Consider the following 25215-nt stretch of genomic DNA (forward strand, 5'->3'; position numbering starts at 1 on the left):
TACCAGAGACTACCTGCACATGACTACTGCTGGAATGTGACGTCAGAGTGCACCGCCGTCCTGCAGTGTCAGTGATTTTTTTATAAAAGCACAAAAGGACGAGACGGCCCATCAATAACCAATATCAGATTTGTCTCCGGAAGCCATCAGACACCTTAAAACTGTACGGGCATGAAGAAAACAGCTGAGTCAACAGGGAAACATGACGGGTTTATTTTCGGATGTGCGGTAACGGGGAGTCGCACGCTGAACTCTCGCTTGGTCGCGCGCCTCTGCTGCTGATGCATCGGGCTCGCGCTGGACAGCTGGCGGCGGGACTGCTGGATAGATTCTCAAAATACATAAGCTAAATTATCTCGCACACACGTACAGTCTGGACGCTTTGCTTTATATTTGCCTGTCGGTGCAGAGCTTCAATGTCTGGATGGAGTTTCAGTGCATCATTCGATTACGCATCCACTCACTGGGAAATGAAGCAGCAGCTAGCGCACTAGCAGCGCGAGCTAACCACTGTCCCATATTATGACAGTGATCTGCATGCCTACAGCGTTTTATTAAGCGCGGCCGTCAGGTTCCAGCACGTGCATTTGACTTTGATGCTGGTGCAGGACGGACAGCGTGCATTTCTGGGATCTCCGGTAGAAATTAACTTTTCCTCTCATTTCATTGACATGGCAAACGGTTAGCTTGGGCAGGCCTAGCTAGACAGAGCGTTCGCTAGTATGGAATCGCTTCACTGGATTAGACAGCATGCAAACCTGCAAGCATAAAAGCGGCTTGTTTTTAACATGTATAGTGAGTAATAACGGGGCCAGCATGCTTATAATAAAGAATGCTTTATATGCGGAGAGAGTGGTTGGCTGACATTAGTCGCAACTTAATAAAGGATTGTTTGGTTACTACCAACTTGACATAACATGTCTTTAATGTCTTTAAATGTGGCAGGCGCGCGCACGTTTCACAATGCACTTTTTCAAGGAAGAATCCGATTGTGTTACTGAAGTGAACACTTGGATGATAATAGAGGCTCTGACTCCGGCTAGCTTGCTCTATAACGGTTGTTTGACATTGAAAAGTACCATTGCCAGATCTTGAGCCGATTTTACGCTCCAAATAAGTAGCCAGCTATAACAAACAGTCCGCTTTTATCTTAGACGGTGTTGTAGCTACAGCCTCGATATCACCATTGATAGAGGGGATGCCCTGAACACTTCAACCATGTCGAGCAAAGCTTCGAGTAAAGAGAAGAAGTCTGGCTTCAGCAAGAAGCTCTTCCGCCGGGGCTCGGTGCGCTCTGTAGGGAGTTTTATGAGCAGAGTCCTGAAGACTCTTTCCACACTCTCTCATTTCGGCTCGGAGTTACACGCCGCGGAGGGCGACAAGGACGACGGAGGATTCACAGCCTTCAAGAACGAAGGCAAAGGATCCGTCGCCTCGGATGAAAGCTACTGTGGTGGGTTTCTCCCCAGGGACAAAGTTCCCGGAGTGGCTGGTTTGAAAAACCACGGCAACACATGTTTCATGAACGCTATTCTGCAGTGCTTAAGCAACACGGAACTCTTCGCGGAGTACTTGGCGCTGGAGCAGTATCGAGGAGACGAGACGGACGATGAGAAACCCAAGACCAACGGTGTCGTGCAGAGCAAGAGCGGCCAGGACAAGGGAGAAGTTACCGAGCAGCTGTCTGGATTGGTTCGAGCCCTGTGGACGTTTGAATATACGCCACAGCACAGCCGTGAGTTCAAGGTAAGTTCGCCCGGATATTTTTGGAACAGGTGAGGTTCTTCAACTGGAATATTTCGTATGAAAGCTTAATCGATGGTTAAGCATTGTGTGTGTGTGTAAAATATACCTACTACCTGAAAGATATCAATGAAATGGGTGTCCCGAGAAATTGCACTTGTCTCTGTGACATAACGAAAAAAACCTGTCAGCAGCAAACATTGATGGGGGTCTCTGCCTCATGCCGGTTTCACACATCCTCCGTGGGCGGGGTGTGATTATAGAAAATTGGAATGCCTGCCTTACTGGTAAAAGAGCCAATCACCTTTTAGATAAATCCTGTCAATCAACAAAAGAACACACAGATCCAGCCTGTAAAAATAGTTTTTTAGCATAACCTGAGGTAAAGCAGCACAATTTATGATACTATTGTCCAATTTTACTGCTGACTTTAAATATGTTCTTTGATCGTAATCATGACCAACTGTTTTGGAAATTTCAGTCTTTCCCCATTCAAGTAGATAGGAGCTGCACTTTTATGCCACTTGTTTACAAAGAAAAAGCTGCCCAGCCTGCCCGAGAACTTTCCAAAGATGACCGCGGAGTGCTGACTTGCCTTGAAAGGCACTTTGATATATTAACCAATCAAGACCAAGTATGCTCGTAAACAAGTGCAAGTGACTGCCTGCCATTACCGTAGGAAACTAGATAAGAGAGGCGGCCAATGTGAAAGCACAAAAGCAAGCGTTGTTCATGTCTAGCTCACGCCCCGCACATGGAGTATGTGTGATATCCGCCATCAGCTGTGATGTCAGTATGCAGGCAAACCCAGAAGTAATGGACCCTTTTTACACGTCGGTGTGCGTGAAGCTGAATTCGTCATAGTTAGTTAACACTCTGGGGTCGGCGTGCCGGCGCGTCCGGCTGGATATTTTTGTCATTACAGGGGAAACAACTTAAAATTCTCCCATCATTTTGGGGCATACAGATATGTGTAAGACATCATTAGAGACTATAAAGGGTCTACTTTTATTTGTGTACGACTCACAATAACAACAAAACCTTGTGCTTTTGTAAAATAAAGAAAATAAAAAGGGTGAACTGTCTCCGTGTTCACGAGCATATTTCAGAAACGCATCACTAAAATTAACTTAAACTCAGTGAATACTTATCACACAAACATGAAACATATGTCTAAAGAAAGCTTAAGATTTCTACTTTTAAATAAAACTATTCAAATTTAAAACAAATATTCTGCTTCAATGTAATCTGTATGAAACAAAGCACTGTACATTTTTGTTTTTACTGACTCAGCTCATTACAGCTAATGTGATCACACCCACCAGCAGAGTTCATACTCTCATACTATTCATACTCTAATGTAACGAGACCATCAATGCAAATGTTAAACGCCCCCGACAGTGAGGTTTGATGTAAACACAATTCATTCACTTTACTGCACGTTTGTAACGATACACAGGCAAGGAAACTCCTGGATATTAAGGAAGAGTTAACATTTTCCTCAGAAGAAGAGCGGGACTTTGATGAACGTTTGTATTTTGAAGAGAGACTTGATCCAGCCGAGGATACAATTTCGGACGAGTAATTCATTTAGTTTTCATTAGTTGACATGCTATCTTATATAAACATGTACATATTTTACTAGTGGGACTGTTTCCAGACTTGCCAGCCAGGATTCAGAGTATTGAAATATGCCCTAATAAGCAAAAAATGTGTTCAGGTTAAATAGTCCATGGGGCCAGGCCACAATTTTCACTAATTGGTACCACCCAAGGTGGCAAATTCTAGTTTGATTTTTTTTTTTTGTCCATATCTCTAGATGATATTTCAACATGATAACCTTTTGTAAGTGGTAGCTTTGTCACAGAAATTAGCCTTCAATGAGCAATGACACTAACCGTTGAGCCGAAGAATGAAAAAATCTTGTAACTTTATTTGAACAGAACATGTCATACAAAGAAAAACAAAATAATTATACCTTATAAATATACATATATAGGGGCGGCTGTGGATCAGGTGGTAGAGTGGGTCGGCTGCTAATCACAGGGTTGGTGGTTCAAATCCCAGCCCACATGACTCCACATGCTGAAGTGTCCTTGGGCAAGACACTGAACCCCAAGTTGCTCCCAATGGTAGGCTAGCGCCTTGCATGGCAGCTCTGCCGCCATTGGTGTATGAGTGTGTGTGTGAATGGGTGATTGGGACACAGTGTAAAGCGCTTGGGAACCTCTGAGGTTAGAAAAAAGCGCTATATAAGTGCAGACCATTTACCATTTATTCATGAACTTATTTGGCCATTGCAAAATGTTTCTGTTTATTCATCATCATCATCATCATCATCATCGTCATCATCATCATATTCAACCAGTTTCATGACATCAGTATTCTCCTCCTCCTCTTCCCTCTGATTGCTGCAGGTTTGTAGCTTGCACATTTCTGTGCACTTTAATTTATTGGTACAGGTGGTATGGAAGACTCCCATTCTAAGGATGATGTCCTTGAATACCTCCTGGTGTTTCCATGTAATTTCTGCAGCTTTGGCATATAATGCCTGGTCAAAAACAACAACAATGTTGTTGAGCTGCAGAGACTTCATGATGCTTATCGACTGGTTAAGTACCTCATGTACTGTTGATAACTGTGTAGCAGGAGCATTGATTGTGGGCAAATAGCCTATACTATCTTCTTGTACACTTGTATCATTGTGGGTGAGGATGTTGAACCCAGTCCAGCTGCAAACATCTTCGTTGGAAAGACAAGCCATTAGCCACACGTGGTTTCTGTCTGCTGCATCCTGTAGAAAGGAGGCATGATTAGTGTCAACTGTCTGTATAACAGGAGGATTGGCACGTTCTCCTGCATTGTAAATGGGAAGTACCATCTCTACTGCTTCAGTGCTTCTCTTCTTGGTTTTGGGGATGCAAGGCAAAGCTCTGGTATCAGCAGGATGATCAGCAATAGGCTTTGTTTGCACAGCAATTCCATTCACTCTATGTAATGTCCCTTCACCACTGATTGTCTCCTCTAGTCTGTCTATATTGTTCCATGCCAATGTTGTGAAGAGACCAGGCTTGATGTTTTGTGGTAGTGGGATGGCACCTCCACTTGCTGCTTGCTTCTGAAGGCAAAGGGCTGTGTCAATTTCTTCTACCTGAGAATATGAAACACCATGGCCGAGTCTATTCAGTATCTTTATCAGTTCCACATTTCCAGTGAGTGACTTGACAGCAAAGGGCAACACAATTTGTTTTGTAGGCTTGACTTTGCCGCAAGTAACAGCATAAACTAGGTCTTGGCTGAATGAAGCTGTGAGCCTTTTCACCCTCTGGGATGGGTTATTACCTACTTTGGATGAACCTGTTAGGAGTGTCTGGAGAAACTCCACTAGAGATGTAGGAGTGCTATTCATCATCTCAAGATCTGACGCATGTGGTGGCCATGCTTGAGTAATATCTTGGTTCCGAATATAGGTCTGTAAATGGTACCACTGTAGGATGTTCAATCAGTCCTTCCCTAATGTATGCAAAAACTTTGTAGAGCGCCATTCTCTCTGCTGCCTCATTATGACATTCTGCTTGGCCCAAGTTAATTTCACCTTTGTCTATGTCTGTATTTGGATCCTTTGTGTACACCCTGTAGCAGGATCTGTGATAATGACCTTCAGCTGCTACTAGTTCACGACTGACTATGGCTAGCATTCTGTTGTCACCTTTCCTGACAGCCGCTCTCCTGATTGTATCATCAGCTCTCAACTCTGCATTTTGTCAAGCTCTCTTTTGTCCTTTGACCTTTCAAATACTTGCTACATTTGTCACAAAATATACATTTGGCCTCATACACTCTTGATGCCTGTGAACCTTGTCTAGTGGATTTTCTTATGTCTTCTGCAGATATTTCTGCAGAACTTTCTTTTGCAAGGATGCTGTCAAGCAGTTTCTTCATAGTGAAGATTCTACGACATTTCCTGTGATACAATACTGATGGTATGCTATCTTTAGGTAGGTCTTTAGCAAGATCAAGTATGGGGCTGTAGCCTCTTATTTTAGCTGCTCTTAGTAGTGTGTTCCATGAATCTATATTAGTAGGTCCACAAGGTTCGAGTCATCATCCGAACAGTGTATTAAACACTCTGGCTGTGTACCACTTGCACTTTGTTCTGCCATACTTCTCTATTTTGTGATGTACCTTGCTCTGAAAATAACAGAAATACCGGTATATCAAGAACAATGAACATTTAAATTTGTGGTGCTAAAAATAGCATCAGGACTAGCCGTTTCCAATTATGCTATGTGCTAGTCTGTGCAACAAAGTATTGTGAAGTAATCTGGTTTTGAACTCACATGAAATTTCAGCCGTCTTAAACTACTTCACATCTCTGCATCTCCACACACTCATCAATCTTTTTTTAATTACTCACAAAGTTGTTATTGTATAAAATAGGTATCAAATGAAAATGTGGACCTTCTGCTTCACAGTGATGCTAGTAGATTGTATTGTAGAACAAAGATGGTCTGAGTAATCTTGATTTGAAAAATCTAATTAAAATAAAACAAAGTTGCAATCATCGGTCATTTCTTCACTCATTTTCACACAAAGAAGTGCCTGTAGCCTCCAAGGGTAACACATATCAAAATAAACAGCAGGACTCACCTTTTCAGATGAAAATAGTGGCTAATCTGTACAACGAGGTATGGAGTAATCTGAAACTTTTGAAACTAGCACTAGTCGTTGTTGTTGCATAATATTATTTCATATACAGTACATACATATTTTTTCAAATTGCTAGGTCATGGATTGTCCCACCATCATGGTTCTGATATCACCAGATTACAGACAGTCTTGTCTATCCATATCTGAAAAGATACCCCCCTTAACATCAATATCTTTTGAGATAGATTTACAAATATAACAATTTAGTAGATGCAAAAGATTGTTTTCTTTAATATGAAGGCTAATATAAAACGCATACCGCATATATCATGTCAAATTATTGCAGATCTGGATAGCCCTGACTGTCCTGAAAAAATTAATTTTGTATGGCATGTATGGCTACCTCTTATAATAGATTTCATACAAACCTGCGGGGCAGATACTGTAGGACGATAATGGCAATAATAATGATTGTCCCAAAATATTAGTAAAGCTACTCATTTGAAAAGGTTATCATGTTTCAAAGTACCTATATGGACTCTACATACAAACTGGTACCAAAGAGATTTTGCCACCTTAGGTGGTAACAAATTCTGGCTTGGCCCATGGACTAAAATGAGTAAAATGCACTTTAAATATGCCCATATTAGAAAATCATATTATAATGATTTCTGAAGGATCATGTGACACTGAAGACTGCAGTAATGATACTGAAAATTCAGCTTTGATCACAAATTGTATTTTACAATATATTCAAATAGAAAACTGTTCTTTTAAATTTTAAAAAGAGTTCACACAATGTTTTTACTGTATTTTGGATCAAAAAATGCAGTCTTGGTTAGCAGAAGAGACCTCTAAAACATTTATACTTAGTGTAGGTCTAAAATTATGTAAAGTCTTTAAGTAAAGAAAATGTATAGTCAGATTACTACTTTTAACTTAAAACTTGATTTTGATCATTTAGTCTCCTCACATTCATTCTGTTTCTGTAACATTCCTCAGTGATAGGCCCAGGGGTTGGTCTTTTGTCTCTCAGGTGTGAATTACCTCAATATTCATGATCATTCATGCCTCCTCGCATATGACCTTTCAACACCAAAATTGTCTTACAAAAGTTAAATTACTATATTGTTTTGTATGAATGAGTGATCAGGATGGTTTTCACATCATTTTGTAGCAAAAACTCTAGGCTACAAGATCCAGTTCTCAAAAGTCTTGTGGACAAATGTTTAGTATGTGTTATATGACCTTATTTCAGTGACTTCATTTTTTTTTAGTTTTTTTCAAAAACCATGCATAAATGTTATTTTCTCAAAAATACAAACCTGTAAAATATGATTGTAGCCCAGTCTGTGCTGAATACAGCGTTATCAGACTTTAGCCATTAATATGTTTTTAAGCAACTGAAAAAAGCACAAATGTCAAGGCATGTCAAAACTTCAGGGCCCAAAACACCCTCAGACCCCAGAGGGTTAAACCTGAATGGGAGAACACAGCAAATTACATTTTAGCTTTCCGGATTTGCTTCAACAACAAAAGAAAAAAATAATCTATTACGCTTTCAAAACTTAAAAAAAAAAGATAAAATTTAGCAGCAACCAACGATGATAGGCCCAAGCACAACTGGTCCATTTCCACCTGGTGGCTTTGGGAAAACAATGCAAGGTGGACACATTTGGCATTTGACATTATTCTAAACAATTTTGAAGCAATTTGGGTAAATTTAAGAGGACTATTTTAAAGTCTGTTGTAAGTGCCACACTTCCTGCTGCCAGGTGGTGGCACTATGACCATGACCCAAAATAGTCAAATCCACGTGATTAGCCCCCAAGACTAAACATAGATCTCAATTTTGGTCTAAATCACACATTGCACACAGAAGATCTGAGACACCTCTTGTTTCCCACTTTTCCCATATGTACCAATTTTGGTGACTGTACGTGAAAATGGGGGTGCTACAGAGGTCGTCTTACACACCCATTTTAAAGGGGGCACTACAGAGCACCCCCCCCCCCCCACATGCCCATGCGTGAACCTTTGCCCAGAACTAATGGCCAACGACTCTTGATGTGTGTGTAACATTTCATGAAATTTTATGTCTGCAAAGTGCCTCAAAAACACCCAAGTATAGGAAGAAAGGAATAATAACAAGCATTTAAGATATCAAGATTCCCTTTACAATTTTACATCAGCAGTGACTTGACATTATGCGAAAGAATTTTGAAGCAATTCATGTAAACACAGAGGGCTACGACGACTCACACATGTTAAGTACTCCAAAAGTACAGAAAACCTTGAAATAATAATAATAATACTTAGAAGAACAATAGGGTCTCTGCACTTTCAGCACTTAGGCCCTAAATAATCAAGAACTGGATAACAGCATTAAGGAGAGAAACCAGACACATCTTTTTGTCACTCTCTCAGCTCTGTATTAGAAGCCTTATTGCAGCTGTAGTAACTGATTTTTTTAAAAGTATTCCAGGGTAATATAATACAAAGTACAATGTTATAAATGTACACAAAAAACATGAAATATAAAAAGTCTGTTACATTTAATGGTTTAAAAGAAGAACATGTTGTAAAACAGTAAAAGGATGGGCAAGGAGGCGGCGAGAACTGGCTTGTCAACATAAATCATATTTAATTAAACTCAAAACTCAAAGCACAAACAAACACACATGACGGACATGCCCGTAATTCTCTCTCTCGAACAATCGTCACCGGCCGCCTTTGTCCCTTGCGTGCCTCATCAGGCCGATTGGGGACCGGGCGCGCGATATTCCGCCCCGGCCCCGCCCCCCTCCGCTCCACACATGTCCTGGGTAGGGTTGCACTAGCTGTGCGTAAGTTCTCACGTAAGTTAGGACGTAAAGTTCACACTAAGGGCTTCGTAACTTCTAGTTAGTTTGTAACAAAGTCGGTGCTTAATTTGGTTGCACCACCTGTTCTTAGGGCAAGACTTAACCAGTAGGTTGTAAGCTCTCCGTAAAGTGATGCATAGTCACATAATATGATGTGTACCTGTATTAATCTGATAAACAGCCTTGAAATTTGTACACAGAAGTCTTAAAAATCTGTGATCTTCAATTTGATCTTGTTACGGTTGATGTTCAAACCTTGTTTTCTCACTTAAATGTCAGCTATAATAAATTATATCCCCATCAAAATACGATACGTAATACAAGTAGATTTGATAAATAGTATATTTGCCCTATGTAAATAACTATATATAGGATCTCTATCTAAAATATATAAGGGGAGATAAATAAATACTAATACAATAGGCAGGAAAAATAGACATTTATTCTTTTTTATATTCTATATACATTTTGTGTGTGTTGAAACTTGACCCCAGACGATGCACCCTGAAAACTGCGCTGTTAGAACAGTTTCATGCTGAAGAGCTGCTTAAAAGTGAGTTGTTTTTTTTTTCTCTCTCGTAAATGTAAACGAGTGTAAATGTCAACATCATAATGTATGTCGAAAGGATTGGAGCCTGTCATGCAAAACATGAGCTCACTGATGTCATTAAGTGAGTCTGCTTTATTATTCCATCCGTTATTCTTGGTCAGAGTCTTCCGTAAATATTTAGATTGTACGTTCTACCTAAGTTTTATGGTGCAATGCTCAAATATTTAGTTGGGAGTAAATTGTGACTTGGTGCCCATTTATGCCACAAATAGGCAAAGTTTAAAATTATTGCTGGTGCAACCTGCCCCTGATGTGCAGCAAAAGGTTATTGAGCTTCACAAAATGGGAAATGGTTATAAGAAAATAGCAAAAGCAATGAAAATACCCATTTCCACCATCAGGGCAATAATTAAGAAGTACCAATCAACTGGTGATATTACGAATCGGCCTGAAAGAGGATGTGTGTCTATATTGTCTCCATGCATGGTGAGGAGGATGGTTCGAGTGGCCAAAAAATCTCCAAGGATCACAGCTGGAGAATTGCAGGAATTAGTTGGGTCTTGGGGTCAGAAAGGTTCCAAAACTACAATCAGACCTCATCTACATCACCACAAGGTGATGTAGATGAGGTCTGGGAGGGTTTCAAGCTGGACAATGATCCAAAACACACATCAAAATCAACACAAAAATGGTTCACTGACCACAAAATCAAGTTCCTGCCATGGCCATCACAGTACCCTGACCTGAACCCCATAGAAAACCTGTGGGGTGAACTGAAGAGGAGAGTCCACCAATGTGGACCTCTGAATTTGAGGGATCTGGAGAGATTCTGTATGGAGGAATGGTCTCAGATCCCTTGCCATGTGTTCTCCAAACTCACTAGACATTGTAGGAGAAAACTCATAGCTGTTATCTTGGCAAAGAGAGGTTGCACAAAGTATTGAATAAAAGGGTGCCATTTATTGTGTCACACATACAGTATATTTGACAAAAATATAGTTTTTGGAATTGTTTATCTATTTGAAGATAGACTTTTGTGAATATTTTGAATGAAAGACCAAAAGGATAAACAATAAGGATATATTTTTCCACTGCCGTCTTTTCTCATATTTACCAAGGTGTCAATATTTTTGGCCATAAATGGTAAAATAAATAATATTAATATTTTTATCAAATGGCTTGACTTTGAGTTTGCAGGTTGAATTAAACTTATGAAATAAAAACGTGAGACAAATAAAAGATTGAAATGTCACATACTGACCTTTTAACCCAATACAAAGTATACATTTATCCCAGCGCTTCAAGTCCACACAAGTTGTATGTTTTTATTGTTGCTGCTGAGGGAGTGGACCATATATTTTAACATTTGGAACATAATATTATTTGTGATTATAATTTAGTAAAAACCAAAGCCCTTGAGCATGACACCATATTTTGTCCATTGCTGTATCTGAAATAATATTGCATGCTCAAAGCCTATCACTGTAAAATATAATTTTAAGTAAAAATACATATTACAAGTAAACTGAACTCCTCTATGATTAAAGTACTATTGTTTTCTTTTTTCGTTTTTTTTTTCTTCAATTTTATATCAATTTAGTTAAACCACATCTTATCCAGTATAAGGGAAATTATGACTGGAAACTCGGTTAGCCATATGACCCATTGGAGAATAAAAATAGAAAATAAGAACAGGGAGCCCTGCAACAGATGGCATGCCCCCCACAGAGCCCCCCACTGAACATCAAGTCAGTCTGGGATTACATGAAGAGACAGAAGCAATTAAGACAGCCTGAATAGAAAGAACAACAGTGGCAAATTCTCCAAGAAGCTTGGAACATCCTATCTGCCAACAACCAAGAAAAACTGTGTCCAAGTGTACCTACAAGAATTGGTGCTGTTTTGAAGGCAAAAGTGTTCACACCAAATATTGAATTAGCAATTTTTGTATGTTTACTGTTCACTGTATGATGTTCATTGATAAATGAAAACTACACTCACTGAGCACTTTATTAGGTACACCTATACACCTACTTATTCATACAATTACCTAATCAGGCAATCATGTGGCAGCAGTGCAATGCATAAAATCATGCAGATAAGGGTCAGGAGCTTCAGTTAATGTTCTCATCAAGAATGGGGAAAAATGTGGGCTGGGGAAAGAATGGGGAAAAACCAGATGGGCTAGTTTGAGAATTTCTGTAACTTCTGATCTTCTGGGATTTTCACAAACAACAGTCTCTAGACTCTATGATTTCTGTGTGTAGTAGCAGGTCACCATATTCATATCCATCTCCTCCAATAACACTTTGAAAATCCTGTGGCTCTCCACATTGTGCTGCTTTGCCGTTGCCACAGTCGCTCCGCATATAAGACACACGCAGGTTTCGTAAAAAAGAACTCTTGACTCCCATTTGTTGTGAAGGTGATAAGTTCTTTCTTTTTTCTGCCATGTTTTTGGGGTAAGAAACTGTGTTCAGCACCAATCTTTGCTGCGCCCGCTAGCTTACTCTCCACGAGCACTGTATTGTCACACGCACAATACTGACCTTCGAACTGGAGTACGTCAGAGTTCACCTAAACTTATCTAAACTTCATGTATAAGAAACATATTTTTAAGATATTGTCATTTTTTAAATCTTTATAAATGCAGGTATGATTAAAAAAAAGAATAGCAATAGAATAAAATACAATTTTATACGCAGCTGAGTTGTGCTATTTTTAGAACAGGCCTCATGTGGTCTTTGGGGGCAACCTGCTCTAGGGTTTACTCAGAATGGTGCCAAAAACAAAAAACATCCAGTGAGCGACAGTTCTGCGGATGGAAATACCTTGTTGATGAGAGAGTTCAACAGAGAATAGCCAGACTGGTTCGAGCTGACAGAAAGGCTGTGGTAACTCTGATAACTGCTCTGTACATTTGTAGTGAGCAGAAAAGCATCTCAGAATGCACAACACGTTTAACCTTGAGGCGGATGGGCTACAATAGCAGAAGACAACATCTAGCACTTTATTAGGACCATAGTGTTTCTAATAAATTGCTCAGAGAAATGTATTTATGCCATTAGTTCTGAAGGCATCCTCACTATGCAAATGTTTTCACAAGTGCCTAAAACGTTTGCACAGTACTGTACATTTTTTAATAACAATTATTGTTTTTCTATACAAGTTCCATTGTTTTGACCAAACATGCATAATTTATTCAAGCGCAAGGGCATATGGTTATTCCACACAGCCGTAATGTGTACTTGACAATTTTGAGTTATGATTCTAAAATGTGACATTTCTGTTTAATTAAAACCGCTTAAATGTTTTCATTAATGCCATATTTAGGGTTTAGAGAGTAACGTTAAATAAAATAGTAAGAATAGATCAAATTAAGCTTAAGTTGTGTCAATTTTTATTTTATTTGAGATCGCTATTAGTATTTACAGTGTAGTTTGAATTTACTCTTATGAGCCAGAACTTTAAATTAGTCGCTGATAAGTTATTGGTTTGAATCTGATCATTAAAAGAGTTAGAGACACATTGCTACTCCTCTGCAGCACAAACACATTTGGTAGGAGACACTGATGTTAGTACGCTGAGGTTATTAGGAAGATTTTATTGAGTATAATATTAAAAACACATCAAAGTAAATTCCTAAAGGCTCAGTGGTCAGTTCTGCACAGAATATTTCTATAACTTTTTCCCAGATATTATGAACATTCATGTCTTAATATTGATCGCAACTTGCATTCATCATGTGGGTTGCTGGCAGGGAATGTTGACCATTATGTATATATGTATTATAGAATGCTGTGGCAAAGAGTGCCCTGCAGTACCGGGGAAATGCCCAGCACGATGCCCAGGAGTTCCTCCTCTGGCTTCTCGACCGTGTCCATGAAGACCTCAACCATATTGTACACCCTAACAGCAGATCCTCTGTAAAGGTATGATCAATTTAAAATAAATTACATAGTGGAGCTTAGATCTGGCAAATGTATCTAGCCAAAAGGGCCCAGATTTAACTAGTATGCTCTCTGCTAAATGATCCTGTTTGGATTGATTAATGACTGATAATGATTGGTAAAATGACTGGATGTTTTGCTGATGCATGTCTGCATGGTATAACCGAAATACCATACTTTTACTTCCTAAGGTCAGCTGTATTAGGAGGCTGTTAACCACTCTGGCTGTTTACAAAGGTTGCACAGAATGGGGTTTGTATTGGCAACTCCATAAAATCTGGAGATTTCAATCGCTTAAATAGCAGAACAGGAGAAGAGCCAAACGTGGGTTGATTTATAGAGCTATTCTGCCCTGGAATAGCAGCTAAGAGCCTTATATCAGACATCAGTCTGTCAAAGATCAAGGCAAAAGAGTTTAGGAGACCAAAATCCTGCCGTATTTCAAATACATGGGATATTAAGTCACATCCTATTGCCTGTTTGGAGGATGGCTCATTTGGTTTCTTTTTACAGCCTGTGGTGTCCTGGTGGGGTCAGGCACCTGCATACTCACATGTGGTCATTCAGCCTGTCTGATTGATTCAGATAAATGTTGCGGTTTCCTGGAGTTCATGACTAGAAGCATGAAGCTGACAGTTTCCTGGCTGACTTACTGCTCTGCTCTGGAGAGCCTGAAGCTTAGCTAAAATTTTAAACTTGCAGATGAACAGTCTCTTGATGATGATTATAATTACAAAATACCAAAATTTTGGCATTTGCGTACAAACGACACTTGATCTTTTCTAACAAAATTTTTTCTCAGCCACAAAAAAGCCCTAAGTGAGTGACCACAGGTGCATTTAATTATATTTTCTATGGACCTGTTCCTCTAATTTTGGTCCAAATATCGTTTGTCTTAAATTTAAACAGTATGGCTGTTATTTCAGACAATATTTTAAAATTCTTGTTTTTTTTTTCATTTGTGAAATGTTTTCATTTCACAAATTCTTTAAAATAAATGCCACTTGGTTTGATATTTTGTTGTCTAATGCAATTGCAATGGCTTTCTTACATTTTTAAGTGTAACTTGAGTGACCAAATACTTTTTTGTGGCCAAAAACGCATGCACTTTGACATTTCATTGGTGGACTTAACAGCACTGTACAGTTTTTAAGCAATCAGACTATTATGTAGATGTAGGCTATTTACCTAACAAATTAAAATTTGTCATCATTTTCATGCCATTCCAGATGTGTATGCCTTGCTTTCTTCTGCTGAACACAAACACAGATTTGTTGGAGAATATCTCAGCTCTGTAGGTCCATACAATGTTAATGAATGTGGGCAGAAATTTGAAGGTCTAAAAAGCATATAAAGGCATTCCACAGAAGCAATATGATGAGTGTGGGAGAGAAACAGATAAATATTTTTTACTATAAATTCTCCTCCCTGCCCAGTGGGTGGCAGTATCTCCAAAAACAAAAGAAGAAGAATGTGAAAGTGGAGATTGATTCATCTTTTTGAATTCTGATTCTGAAATTTTGGGTAAACTATCCTTTTAAGTTGTAGATAGGTTCACTGCACATTTTGATTGACTTTTTGTTGATGCATAATTCTCATGTTTGTGTCACCACAGCCACCCATTGAGGAAGATGATGGCGCGTTAGAGGGACCTTCACCACCTCTTTCAGCTGGCTCATTTGTTCAAGAGCTCTTTCAAGCTCAGTACAGGTATGAATGATCCCTGTTTGTTTGCTGTATTCAGATGTTTGTCTTTGTGGTAATGACTCACTATGGCTTCTGTTGCTTCCAGATCCTCACTCACCTGTCCACACTGTCAAAAACAGAGCAATACATTTGATCCTTTTCTGTGCATCTCCCTTCCAATTCCTTTACCTCACACACGGTGAGTACACACCAGCCTCTCAAATGTTTGTTGTTGATGTCACAGAGACCGCTATTTAATTTCCATGCTGTGTTGTTTGATGCCAGCATCATTCTTTATCTTGTGGACTAAGAATCAAGGCAGATTGATTTACTTTCATTGCTATATTAGTGTTATGACTGATCATTTGGGTAGGATGAATATGAAGAAATATGTTTGTACTTTTCTGTGGAACAGAGTTTAAATTAATTGGTCGATTTCAAGCTTTGTTTGATTTTATTACCATAACGATTATGCTAATTTTGTCCTCTTTAGATATTCCATTTAAATTTAGACTAAGCTAATGGCTTAATTTAACTGTCCATTACAATCCACAACATAGTGACACCAACCATGAAACCTGTTGTTGTTGACCTCATGTATCTGAGGTCAACAACATTTTCTCAAACCGAGAGACAGGTCTCAGTTATTTTCTCTTGTAATTGACAGCATTCTACAGTTGATGTTGATGGTTCTTGCTTTGAATTTAACCTAAAATATTCGTTTTATAGTGAGTTTAATATTAAATGTTTTGAAGTAGTTATTTTGTCCTTAATTAAGGTGCCAACTTGTTACATAAATTTACAAGTTAGAGTGATGCTATTTTTAAGGAGCCAGCACATTGGTTGATCAAAGAGAGCACTAGGTTAAATATAGTGCCAGATTTAAACTGCTGAATTTGTTACTTCACATTAATGATTTAAGAAGCCGTACTGTTAGGAAAAGGACAGTCGTGATTTACAGCACACCTGCCTCTCACAGTACATCAGAATTGACAAACAATTGAATAATGGTCCCTGGGAGAGTAAAAAATGCTGGGCTGGTCTCACTTCGGCATCATTGTATAAAACCCTGCTGGTGAGTTCTTATCATCCTTAATACAAGAAGTTCTAGATCATAAAGAAGAAACAGGGGGGTTGGTGACCCATCCACCCACTGTAGCTTTCTGCACTGTCGGCATCTCTCCTCTCAGAAAAACATTAGTGCAGTGAAAGTGTAGATTTGGGGCTTCTGCTCTAGCAGCATGAGAAATTACTGAAGCGAGGGAGAGGAAGTTTTGTCTGGAAATTCAGTGATGTGTAACTAAGTGATAGACTGTGGCTAATTCTTGTCACAGTCTGTGGAAGTGGATTCATCTGCATGCTCTATCCTTAATTCTGTTTATCCATGCTTAGCAAGTGCTGTTATCTCTGTGTATATTATTTCATAGGCCATTTAATCCTTACCCCTTCCGTGACATGCCTCTTCATGTGGGCAGATATTGATGAAGAGTTGTTGTTTTAGCTAGTTATTGGCTGCCTTCTGGGGCAACCGCACACTGGTTTTCCTCTTTAGAGACAAATCTGCTTCTAAATGTGTTTCAAGAGGGGATCAAGCATCATTAAAGCAAACTAAAATGCTTTTGGTCTAGGCTGCTGGACACAATAAATGGACTTTAAGCAGTATGATGTGGAGGATTTTAAATTAATGCTTCGGTTTTTGTTTTTCCAGCATCCCCAATTTCATATAATTTGTAACTAGAATGTGGGTGCGCATAGATATACTTGCAGTTAGAAGTGCAGTAGTGTTAGAGGCCTTTCTGACAGAATGTATACTTGTACTAAAACACCGGTGTCTTGAGACACTCTTTTAAAAGTTGACATTGTTTTGATCTAGGGCTGTTGATGCATTAATTCAGTGCAATATATTATATATTATTTTTAAAAAAGAATTAACACAAGTAATCATTTCCCTGGACCGTCATATGGAATATTCCTACCATTGGTGCAATTCAAGCTGAAAGTACCACCTGTATTCAGCTGGGGGCAGTAAGTGAAACTCCAGTTGTATAGGTAATGCGCAGCTGTACAGAAAACAAGCTAAACTCAGGCTTACTTAAAACTAGCTACAGCTCAAGATGAGGATGAATTCTTGCATTCAAACACAGCTGGATTGAGTTCAATTCTAAATGCAGGGATCTCGAGACGTGGTACTTTCTGGGAGAAGAGGGACTGTGGGAGGTGCTGCAAACCTGTGACTGATCAATGTGAATGGGGCTTTAGTTTTACCAATGGTTTGAGTTTTGGGTGGGAGTATCTGCTTGTACAACCAATTGAAGACAAGGGGCGTTTTCTGAAAGCTGTTTTAAAACAGTGATTATTTTTGCAATTTCTTGTGGTTTTGCTAGTGATGCAGACTACCTCATTGGCAAATAGTTTTGTTTTTATTATTATTATTATTTTTAAGCATAAACCTCTCTAAATTTTGTTATATTTTGTTTAAAAGATGTGTACAGGTAGATATTCCTATTGGAAAACAATACAAAAATATTGATTAAGAAAATTATTATTCTGCTGTGTGAAAATTGCTTTGAATTTGCCTTGTTTAATGACTACTTACTCACTTATTGTTCTTATTTGCTGCATCCTTCAGGCCCCTCTATGTGACAGTTGTATATCAAGGCAAGTACTCTCACTGCATGAGGATTGGTGTGGCCGTACCACTCAACAGCACTGTGTCCAGACTGAGAGAGGCTGTGTCTCGCGAGACCAAGATCCCACCAGATCAGGTGCAGTGCTCTCAGATATTTTGCACAGTACTGAGATATAAATATACAGTTAATTGAATTCATATCTTGGTGTTTGAGTGGTGTAGAATATCTACCATTATCTTCATATACAGGGAAGCTCTCTTTCCTGCTACTTCAATCAAATTTGAACATGCATTAGTATAAACCAGAATAGTAGTAGAATTGTAATCAAAATCATGCACTTATTAGCATGTTGTTTCATTTTGAATGATTTCACTATTTCTGCTTTAATTTTGAGAGAACAAGCTAGAAGACTGCACTTTTGCACCTGCGAAAACTCATTTAAAAATAATCTGATTGTTTGATGTAGCCATAAAGCTTAATGACATTGTAAAGAAACAAGCAATCATTGATCCCACTTAAAAAAAAAAAAAGAAAAGATATTTGCTGTTGCCCTGAACACGCTATTAATTTACCATAAATATTGACTCCGTATTGACATTGATGGAGAGTAAACTGCTGTTTGTGTTTGTCTTTTCTCATTATGTCCCCCAAAGCTATTCGCTGTTTGTTTGCATTGTTGTACTGAGATGTTGAATGTAAGTTCTGAACATCCGTCTCTCTTATGTCTGTGCAGTTTGTCCTGACTGAAATGTATTACGATGGTTTCCACCGCTCCTTTTGTGACGATGACGATGATCTTGATATCATTCAAGAAAGTGACTCAGTCTTTGCTTTTGAAACTCCTGAGACTTTTAGATTAGAAAACATTCGCTCTAAACGAGGTACTTTTTCTTGTGTTGCACTTTGGTTTTGAAATGTTTTCCTTGTTAGGATATGTAGTTTCATTCAGCCTTAGTGCATTTAATGAGAAAGGATTCTAAAGACATAAATTAAATCAATAAAAAAACTTGGAATGTGAGGAATCTCATAAGCAGATATTGGAAAATAAATTGGATTATATTTCTATCAGTTTTATTTTTCAAAAATAACTTATATTTTGTTTTAGTGATAAAAATTAACAGCATATTTTACCCTATGTTCAGGGAGCCTCCTTGCAAACCTCAATCAGAACAATTTGAAATATGGAGCGGAGAACAGCCGAACACCATCTTTCCTGCAGGGTGCGATGAACCCAGCATCTCCCAACAAAAATGCTGGATCTGAGAAAATTATTCTGCTGATCTGTAACCGAGCCTGCACTGGACATCAAGGACGGAGGTAAAAACCACAGCTTAAAGCAGATATCCAAATTATTATAATGCTGTCATAACACGGCAGTTAAAAATTCCATTATCTCAAATTGAGAAAATATTGTTATCTCATTACAGTAATATCATTGTGTAATGGAAAAATTGCTTACGGGTAAGTAGATGACAGTAGGATTCAAAAGTCTACAATGTAAATCTGGAATTCAAAAACTAATTTAAACCTGGAAATAAAGTTTTTGGATTTAGAAAAAATAATTAAATTAAACAAAGGTAAAACGTAAAAATGTGAAATAATAAAGGAATGTGAGATTCTGCATGTCTCCGATCAATAAGCTAAGTTGTGACATTGACCGTGTTAACTCCTTTGTACAAAAGGTCTGATTTCCTTTCTTCCATTGAAGCTCTTAAGATGCTCTTCGGAGAATTCTCAGATCATCCTGGGATAACCAATCCATGCCAGCTTCAGTGCATGCTGTTAAATTAAAGCAAATGGAGGATGTACCAAATATAGAGAAATGGAAGCATTTTCACAAGTGTACTCCAACTATAGCTTGTGGAAAAAACTCAACATTGTAATACAGTAATATAGCACAAAGTAAAAATCAATGCTGTTGTTTCTCTTTGTTCTAGGTTCGGTCTTCCCTTTGTAATATATTTGGAGCGCACTGTGACCTGGGATGTGCTGCAAAAAGAAATTCTGGAGAAAATGCGTCACTTACTAAGGCCAGGGGTTTACATACAGGTTAGTGATACTATTACTTTATTAAACACAGTACCATTTACTTGTATAGAATAATGTCAACCATTACTTTGAGAAACTTATTTTGTAACTAATATGTCTGGCCTTAAATCGACTGATTATATTAGGTGGGACCTTTTAGTCTGCGTGTGGTCGGTGTGGTTGGAATCACATATCTGTTGCCACAGGAAGAGCAACCACTTTGTCACCCCACTGTGGAAAGGTTTGTCAATTTATGACTGCTGTATTCAGAGCATATTGTGAGATTGTGTATGCACATTTAAAATCTCCTCTGCGTTATTGCTTTATATAAGTTTTGAATGAGATTGAAACATAATATATTACCAAATAACCTATTTGGGTTCAAATTGAGAGTTTTTGAATTGGAAGGAAATTATCAATACCCAGCCCTTCCCAGTGTGCAGGCTCATCTTTGAATTTAAAACAACTGAATAAAACTACTCAAAACAAGGTTTGACTGGTTCTTACATTTTTGAAAGTGTTTAAAAGAGAAAGGGCTTTCTCCAAGCCCTTTAATTGGAATTACCTGCATTTATGTATAAAGTTGTCTTAAAATCTGGTTTGGTCTTCATCTGTTACACTCTGTTTTAACTATAACACACAAATTATTGTATTTTTCTTGTACAGACTGAATACATCATTCAAACATTCACAGTGTAGGTTGGAAAAAGTATATGAACCCCTAGGCTAATGACATCAACAAAAGCTAATTGAAGTCAGGAGTTTGCAAACCAAATTAATGAAACGAGATTGTGGGTGGTTGGAGCTACTTTGACTTATAAAAAGCATTCAACATTTTTGAGTTTGCTATTCACAAGAAGCATCTGCTGATGTGGACCATGCCTTGGATAAAAAAGAGATATCAGAAGATCTATAATCAAGAACTGATGCTTTGCATAAAGCTTGAAAGGGTTACAAAGTTATCGCCAAGAGCTTAAATATATATCTGTCCACAGTTAGTCAAACTGTCTATAAATAGAGCCGATTTAGTTCTGTGGTTACTTTCCCTAGAAGTGGCCGTCCAGTAAAGATGACTCAAAGAGCGCAAATGAGGTATAAAAGAACCCTAGAGTGACAGATAAAGACTTGAAGATTGGAAATGGTTAACATCTCTGATCATGAGTCAGCTAAATGGAACACATTAAATATGGATTGTGTCCCTGGCAGGACACCACGAAGGAAGCTGCTGCTTTCCAACAAAAAACTTTGCTGCAGGCCTGAAGATGGCCAAAGACCACCTTGATACTCCACAATGCTACTGACATGAAAATATCATCCCAACAGTGAAGTACGGTGGCGGGAGCATCATGATTTAAGGCTGCTTCGTGGCCTGGACTGCTTGCCGTCACCAAGGGAAAAATTAACTCCCAAGTTTATCAAAATACAGAATAATGTAAGTGTGGCTGTGCGCAGCTGAAGCTCAGTAGAAGTTGGGTGATGCAGCAGGACAATGACCATAAACATCAAAGTAAATTCACTACAGAATGGTTAAAAAAAAGAAAATCCACCTTTTGAAGTAGCCCAGTCAGAGCCCAGACCTTAAGACAATAGAGATGCTGTGGAATGACCTCAAGAGAGCCGTTCACACTAGACATCTTAAGAATATGGCTGAGCTGAAGCAGTTCTGTAAGGAAGAATGATCCAAAATTCCTTCTGAACATTGTGCTGGTCTAATCTGCAGCTACTAGAAATGCTTTGTTGAGGTTATTGCTGCCAAAGGAGGATCGATCCAAGGGTTCACTTACTTTTTCCACAACACTTTGACTGTTTAGTGGTATATGTTCAATAAAGATGTGAAAGATTATTATTGTTTGTGTGTTGTTAGCTTAAGCACATTGTGTTTGTCTATACTTGTGACCTAGATGAAGATTAGGTCAAATTTTTTGACCAATTAATGCAGAAAACCAGCTAATTCCTTTTTCTTGCCACTGTATGTTTTGTTTAATCTTTCAGAACTGACTATTTTTTTCTTCAACGCGGCATTAAATTTTGGCCGGAAGAAGTTTTTTACAGCTTTTAAACTGAGCGGCACGTTCTTTTTTTCTTTTTTTTTTCTTTTTTACAAAGAGCAACTTTTGGACATTACAGCAGGTCAGTCTGCTTCTCCTGTACTCAATCACACAGTAAGATGAAAGCTGAGAAGCTGCTTGCTTTTCACACCAGTCCATGCCGCACAGAGATCTATTAAAGCTGCGATTGTAGCAGTATTGTAGTGCACTCTCTGACCTGGAGATATTTGTCTTGGACAGATACTTGTGGCAAAGCTTGTGCTCTTTGCTTCAGCAAAAGTGGTCTGCTCTTCAAGTACTTCATCGGAAACGCTACAGAAGCAGCTGTTTTGACCTTGTTGATGCATGCTTTGTTTCATACAGCGTTTGATCTAAGCTATTCTAAATTTGTGATTATGAAGTTGTCATGAAGAACAACAAATCTTTTGTGGGTTGTAATGTAATCTGTATTGCTATTTAATTTATAAATTCTTTAATCACAATTGGTTTGCGAGCGCATGCCTAGTTAGTGCTTATTTTCACTATTGTTTGTTCTTGTTGGCATCTAATCAAATATACGTGGTTGATTGACAAGATGGTTTCTTATGCTCTCAATCTTTCTTTTGTAGAGCATATAAATCATGTGGTCCAGGAGGACCTCCTCATGTCAAGATTGTTGTGGAGTGGGACAAAGAGACCAAGGAATAGTAAGTGAAACTGAACTGCTAGTTTGCATCTATTTTATATAGTGGACTCAAAATGTATTTCGTCAATTAAGTCCCACTTAATTGTATTAATATTATTGCATTAGATCACAAAATATCACTCCAAGTGGGGTTTGATTTAAAGAAAGATATCACAAGAACACTTCAAGCAAAACATTACACAATAAGATGTTTGTTAGGTTCACTGTTCAAACTGTTCATTAGATACGTATGCTGTTCAAAAGTATTTGGACTGTTTCTGGTTGTCAAACGGTAGTGGATCTTGTCCATAGTTAATGTGATGAACTACACCAGTGGTTACACTTCTAGGAGACCTCTTTAAACTTGAGTAGAACTGAATCATACATCCAATAAAATTTACCTTGGGTCCAGCTAGTTAAAAGTAATTGCAATAAAAGTTTTTCTCCATTAGTTCATAATTTATTTGTCCACTTGATTTAAAGGGGTCATGCAATTTAAAAAATATATAATTTAGCACTAAAACAGTAATAGTTTAGTAATAGATTATATTTTTTCACCCTGTTTTTTGCCCTCACTCTGAAAAGCTCTGTTTTCACCACAGCGTCTCCTTTAAACTTAAATGTAAACACCCACTGTTCTGATTGGCTAACATTGTACAGCCCCTCGAATACACAGTCATATATGAACTCTGTCAGAAGAGAATGAACCAGCTCCACACCTTTATAATGATACATTTCATGGTTTACACAACACACATCCAACAAATTGTATCCGAATATATTACACTGTTCAGTTCACCATAATCATTAAACAGTCATGACATATGAAATATTCATGAATGAAATAGTTTACTTGTGTTTTTGCCTCAAGTCCAAGTGTTTTTAACTGCAACATCCTTCAATAACAGTTCCTTTGCAAAGCTTGAATGGTATTATGACTGGCTCAAAAGGAGTTTGTGCACATACATAGTACATAGCACGATGAATAAACAAAGAAACACATAGGTGCACTGAGGAGCCTTAACAGTAAAAGACGTCCAGCTAGTCATACATACACCAACGATTAAACGTAGCGCAGATGGTTGAAAGAACAGAACAGTTGAGCAGTTTGTGTTCAGTACAGCAAGAGGCAGAGCAGCTAAATTAAGCTGAACGGAGTCTCTTTTCTGAGTTATAACTGACACTGCGTCTTTTAAAAGTGGCGCGATTTAAACATGACAACGGTAAAAGGCGGCTGTCTAATGCATGTTAAATAAAAAAAAAGAACAAAATAACTACATTTAAAAATTGTCCAAATAGGTCCCCTTTTGTGTTCAACTGGGCCTGGGTAGTGCAGCATGTAAAACACTGACTACTGCTACTGGACTTGCAAGTTCGAATCCAGGGCATGCCAAGTTAATCTAGTCAGGCTTCCTAAGCAACCAATTGGGTAGAGTCATGTTGGATTAACCTCTTTGTGGTCGCCATAATGTGGATCTCGCTCTCGGTGGGAAGCATGGTGTGTTGTGCGACGATGTCGCAGAGAATAGCGTGAAGCCTCCACAGGTGCTAGGTCTCCGTGGTAACGTGCTCAACAAGCCACGTGATAAGATGTGTGGATTTATGGTCTCAGATGCGGAGGCAACTGAGATTCATCCTCCGCCACCTGGATTTAGGCGAGTCACTACACCACTATGAGGATTTGGAGCGCTTTGGGAATTGGGCATTCCAAACTGGTGAGAAAAGGGGAGAAAAAAAAATAGTTGGTAACACTAGGTCTGTCTCTCTCCCACTCGGTTTACAATATGAACTGAACGCCAGTGGGTGGGGGCCAAGGGTGTGTAAATACAACTGAGCAATAACTTGTGACATCACAAATACACACTTTTCAAAACAAGACGTTTCAGCAGGGTGGGAAGTGAGGGCAGGGTGAGGAAGTTTTGAGGTCTGAAATTTACAGTATTTTTTTTATAGTAGTTAACTCTTATATTAAATTTTATAAAATCATGACTCCTTTAATATTTTCTCTATTCCAATGACATGAACACATTATTAAGTGTGGCTAAAGTGTTACAACACTTTCTGTGGCGATTGTAAACTACATTTTAATATTTAATATAATGTAAATTAGTTCTTAAAGAAGTTTACTTACACCTTAAACAAATTCATTTAAACTTTAAACTCAGTCAGTAAGGATCACTATATTAAGAATGTGAAATATCAGAATAATTGTAGAGTATGATTTATTACAGCTTTTATATCTTCCATCACATTCCCAGTGGGTCAGAAGTTTACATACACTTTGTTAGTATTTGGTAGTTTTACATTTAATTTGTTTAACTTGTGTCAAACATTTTGGGTAGCCTTCCACAAGCTTCTCACAATAAGTTGCTTGAATTTTGTCCCATTCCTCCAGATAGAAC

The 25215-nt window shown here is 38.4% G+C and overlaps 1 protein-coding gene across 1 annotated transcript in view; it reads left to right on the forward strand.

The window, feature by feature from the left end:
* The first annotated feature begins 1207 nt into the window (after positions 1-1207).
* LOC127652517 (ubiquitin carboxyl-terminal hydrolase 31-like) overlaps positions 1208-25215 on the forward strand; it is a 41237-nt gene continuing 17229 nt past the window's right edge. Inside the window, exons 1-10 of the mRNA XM_052138684.1 lie at positions 1208-1746; positions 13602-13739; positions 15373-15467; positions 15550-15642; positions 18073-18208; positions 18807-18954; positions 19216-19390; positions 20011-20122; positions 20248-20342; positions 22758-22835. Coding sequence (XP_051994644.1) covers positions 1219-1746; positions 13602-13739; positions 15373-15467; positions 15550-15642; positions 18073-18208; positions 18807-18954; positions 19216-19390; positions 20011-20122; positions 20248-20342; positions 22758-22835 — 1598 coding nt within the window. The 5' untranslated portion in view covers positions 1208-1218. The remainder of the gene's footprint in view (positions 1747-13601; positions 13740-15372; positions 15468-15549; positions 15643-18072; positions 18209-18806; positions 18955-19215; positions 19391-20010; positions 20123-20247; positions 20343-22757; positions 22836-25215) is intronic.

Source organism: Xyrauchen texanus, chromosome 12, assembly GCF_025860055.1.
Source record: "Xyrauchen texanus isolate HMW12.3.18 chromosome 12, RBS_HiC_50CHRs, whole genome shotgun sequence".
In the NCBI taxonomy this organism is placed as follows: domain Eukaryota; kingdom Metazoa; phylum Chordata; class Actinopteri; order Cypriniformes; family Catostomidae; genus Xyrauchen; species Xyrauchen texanus.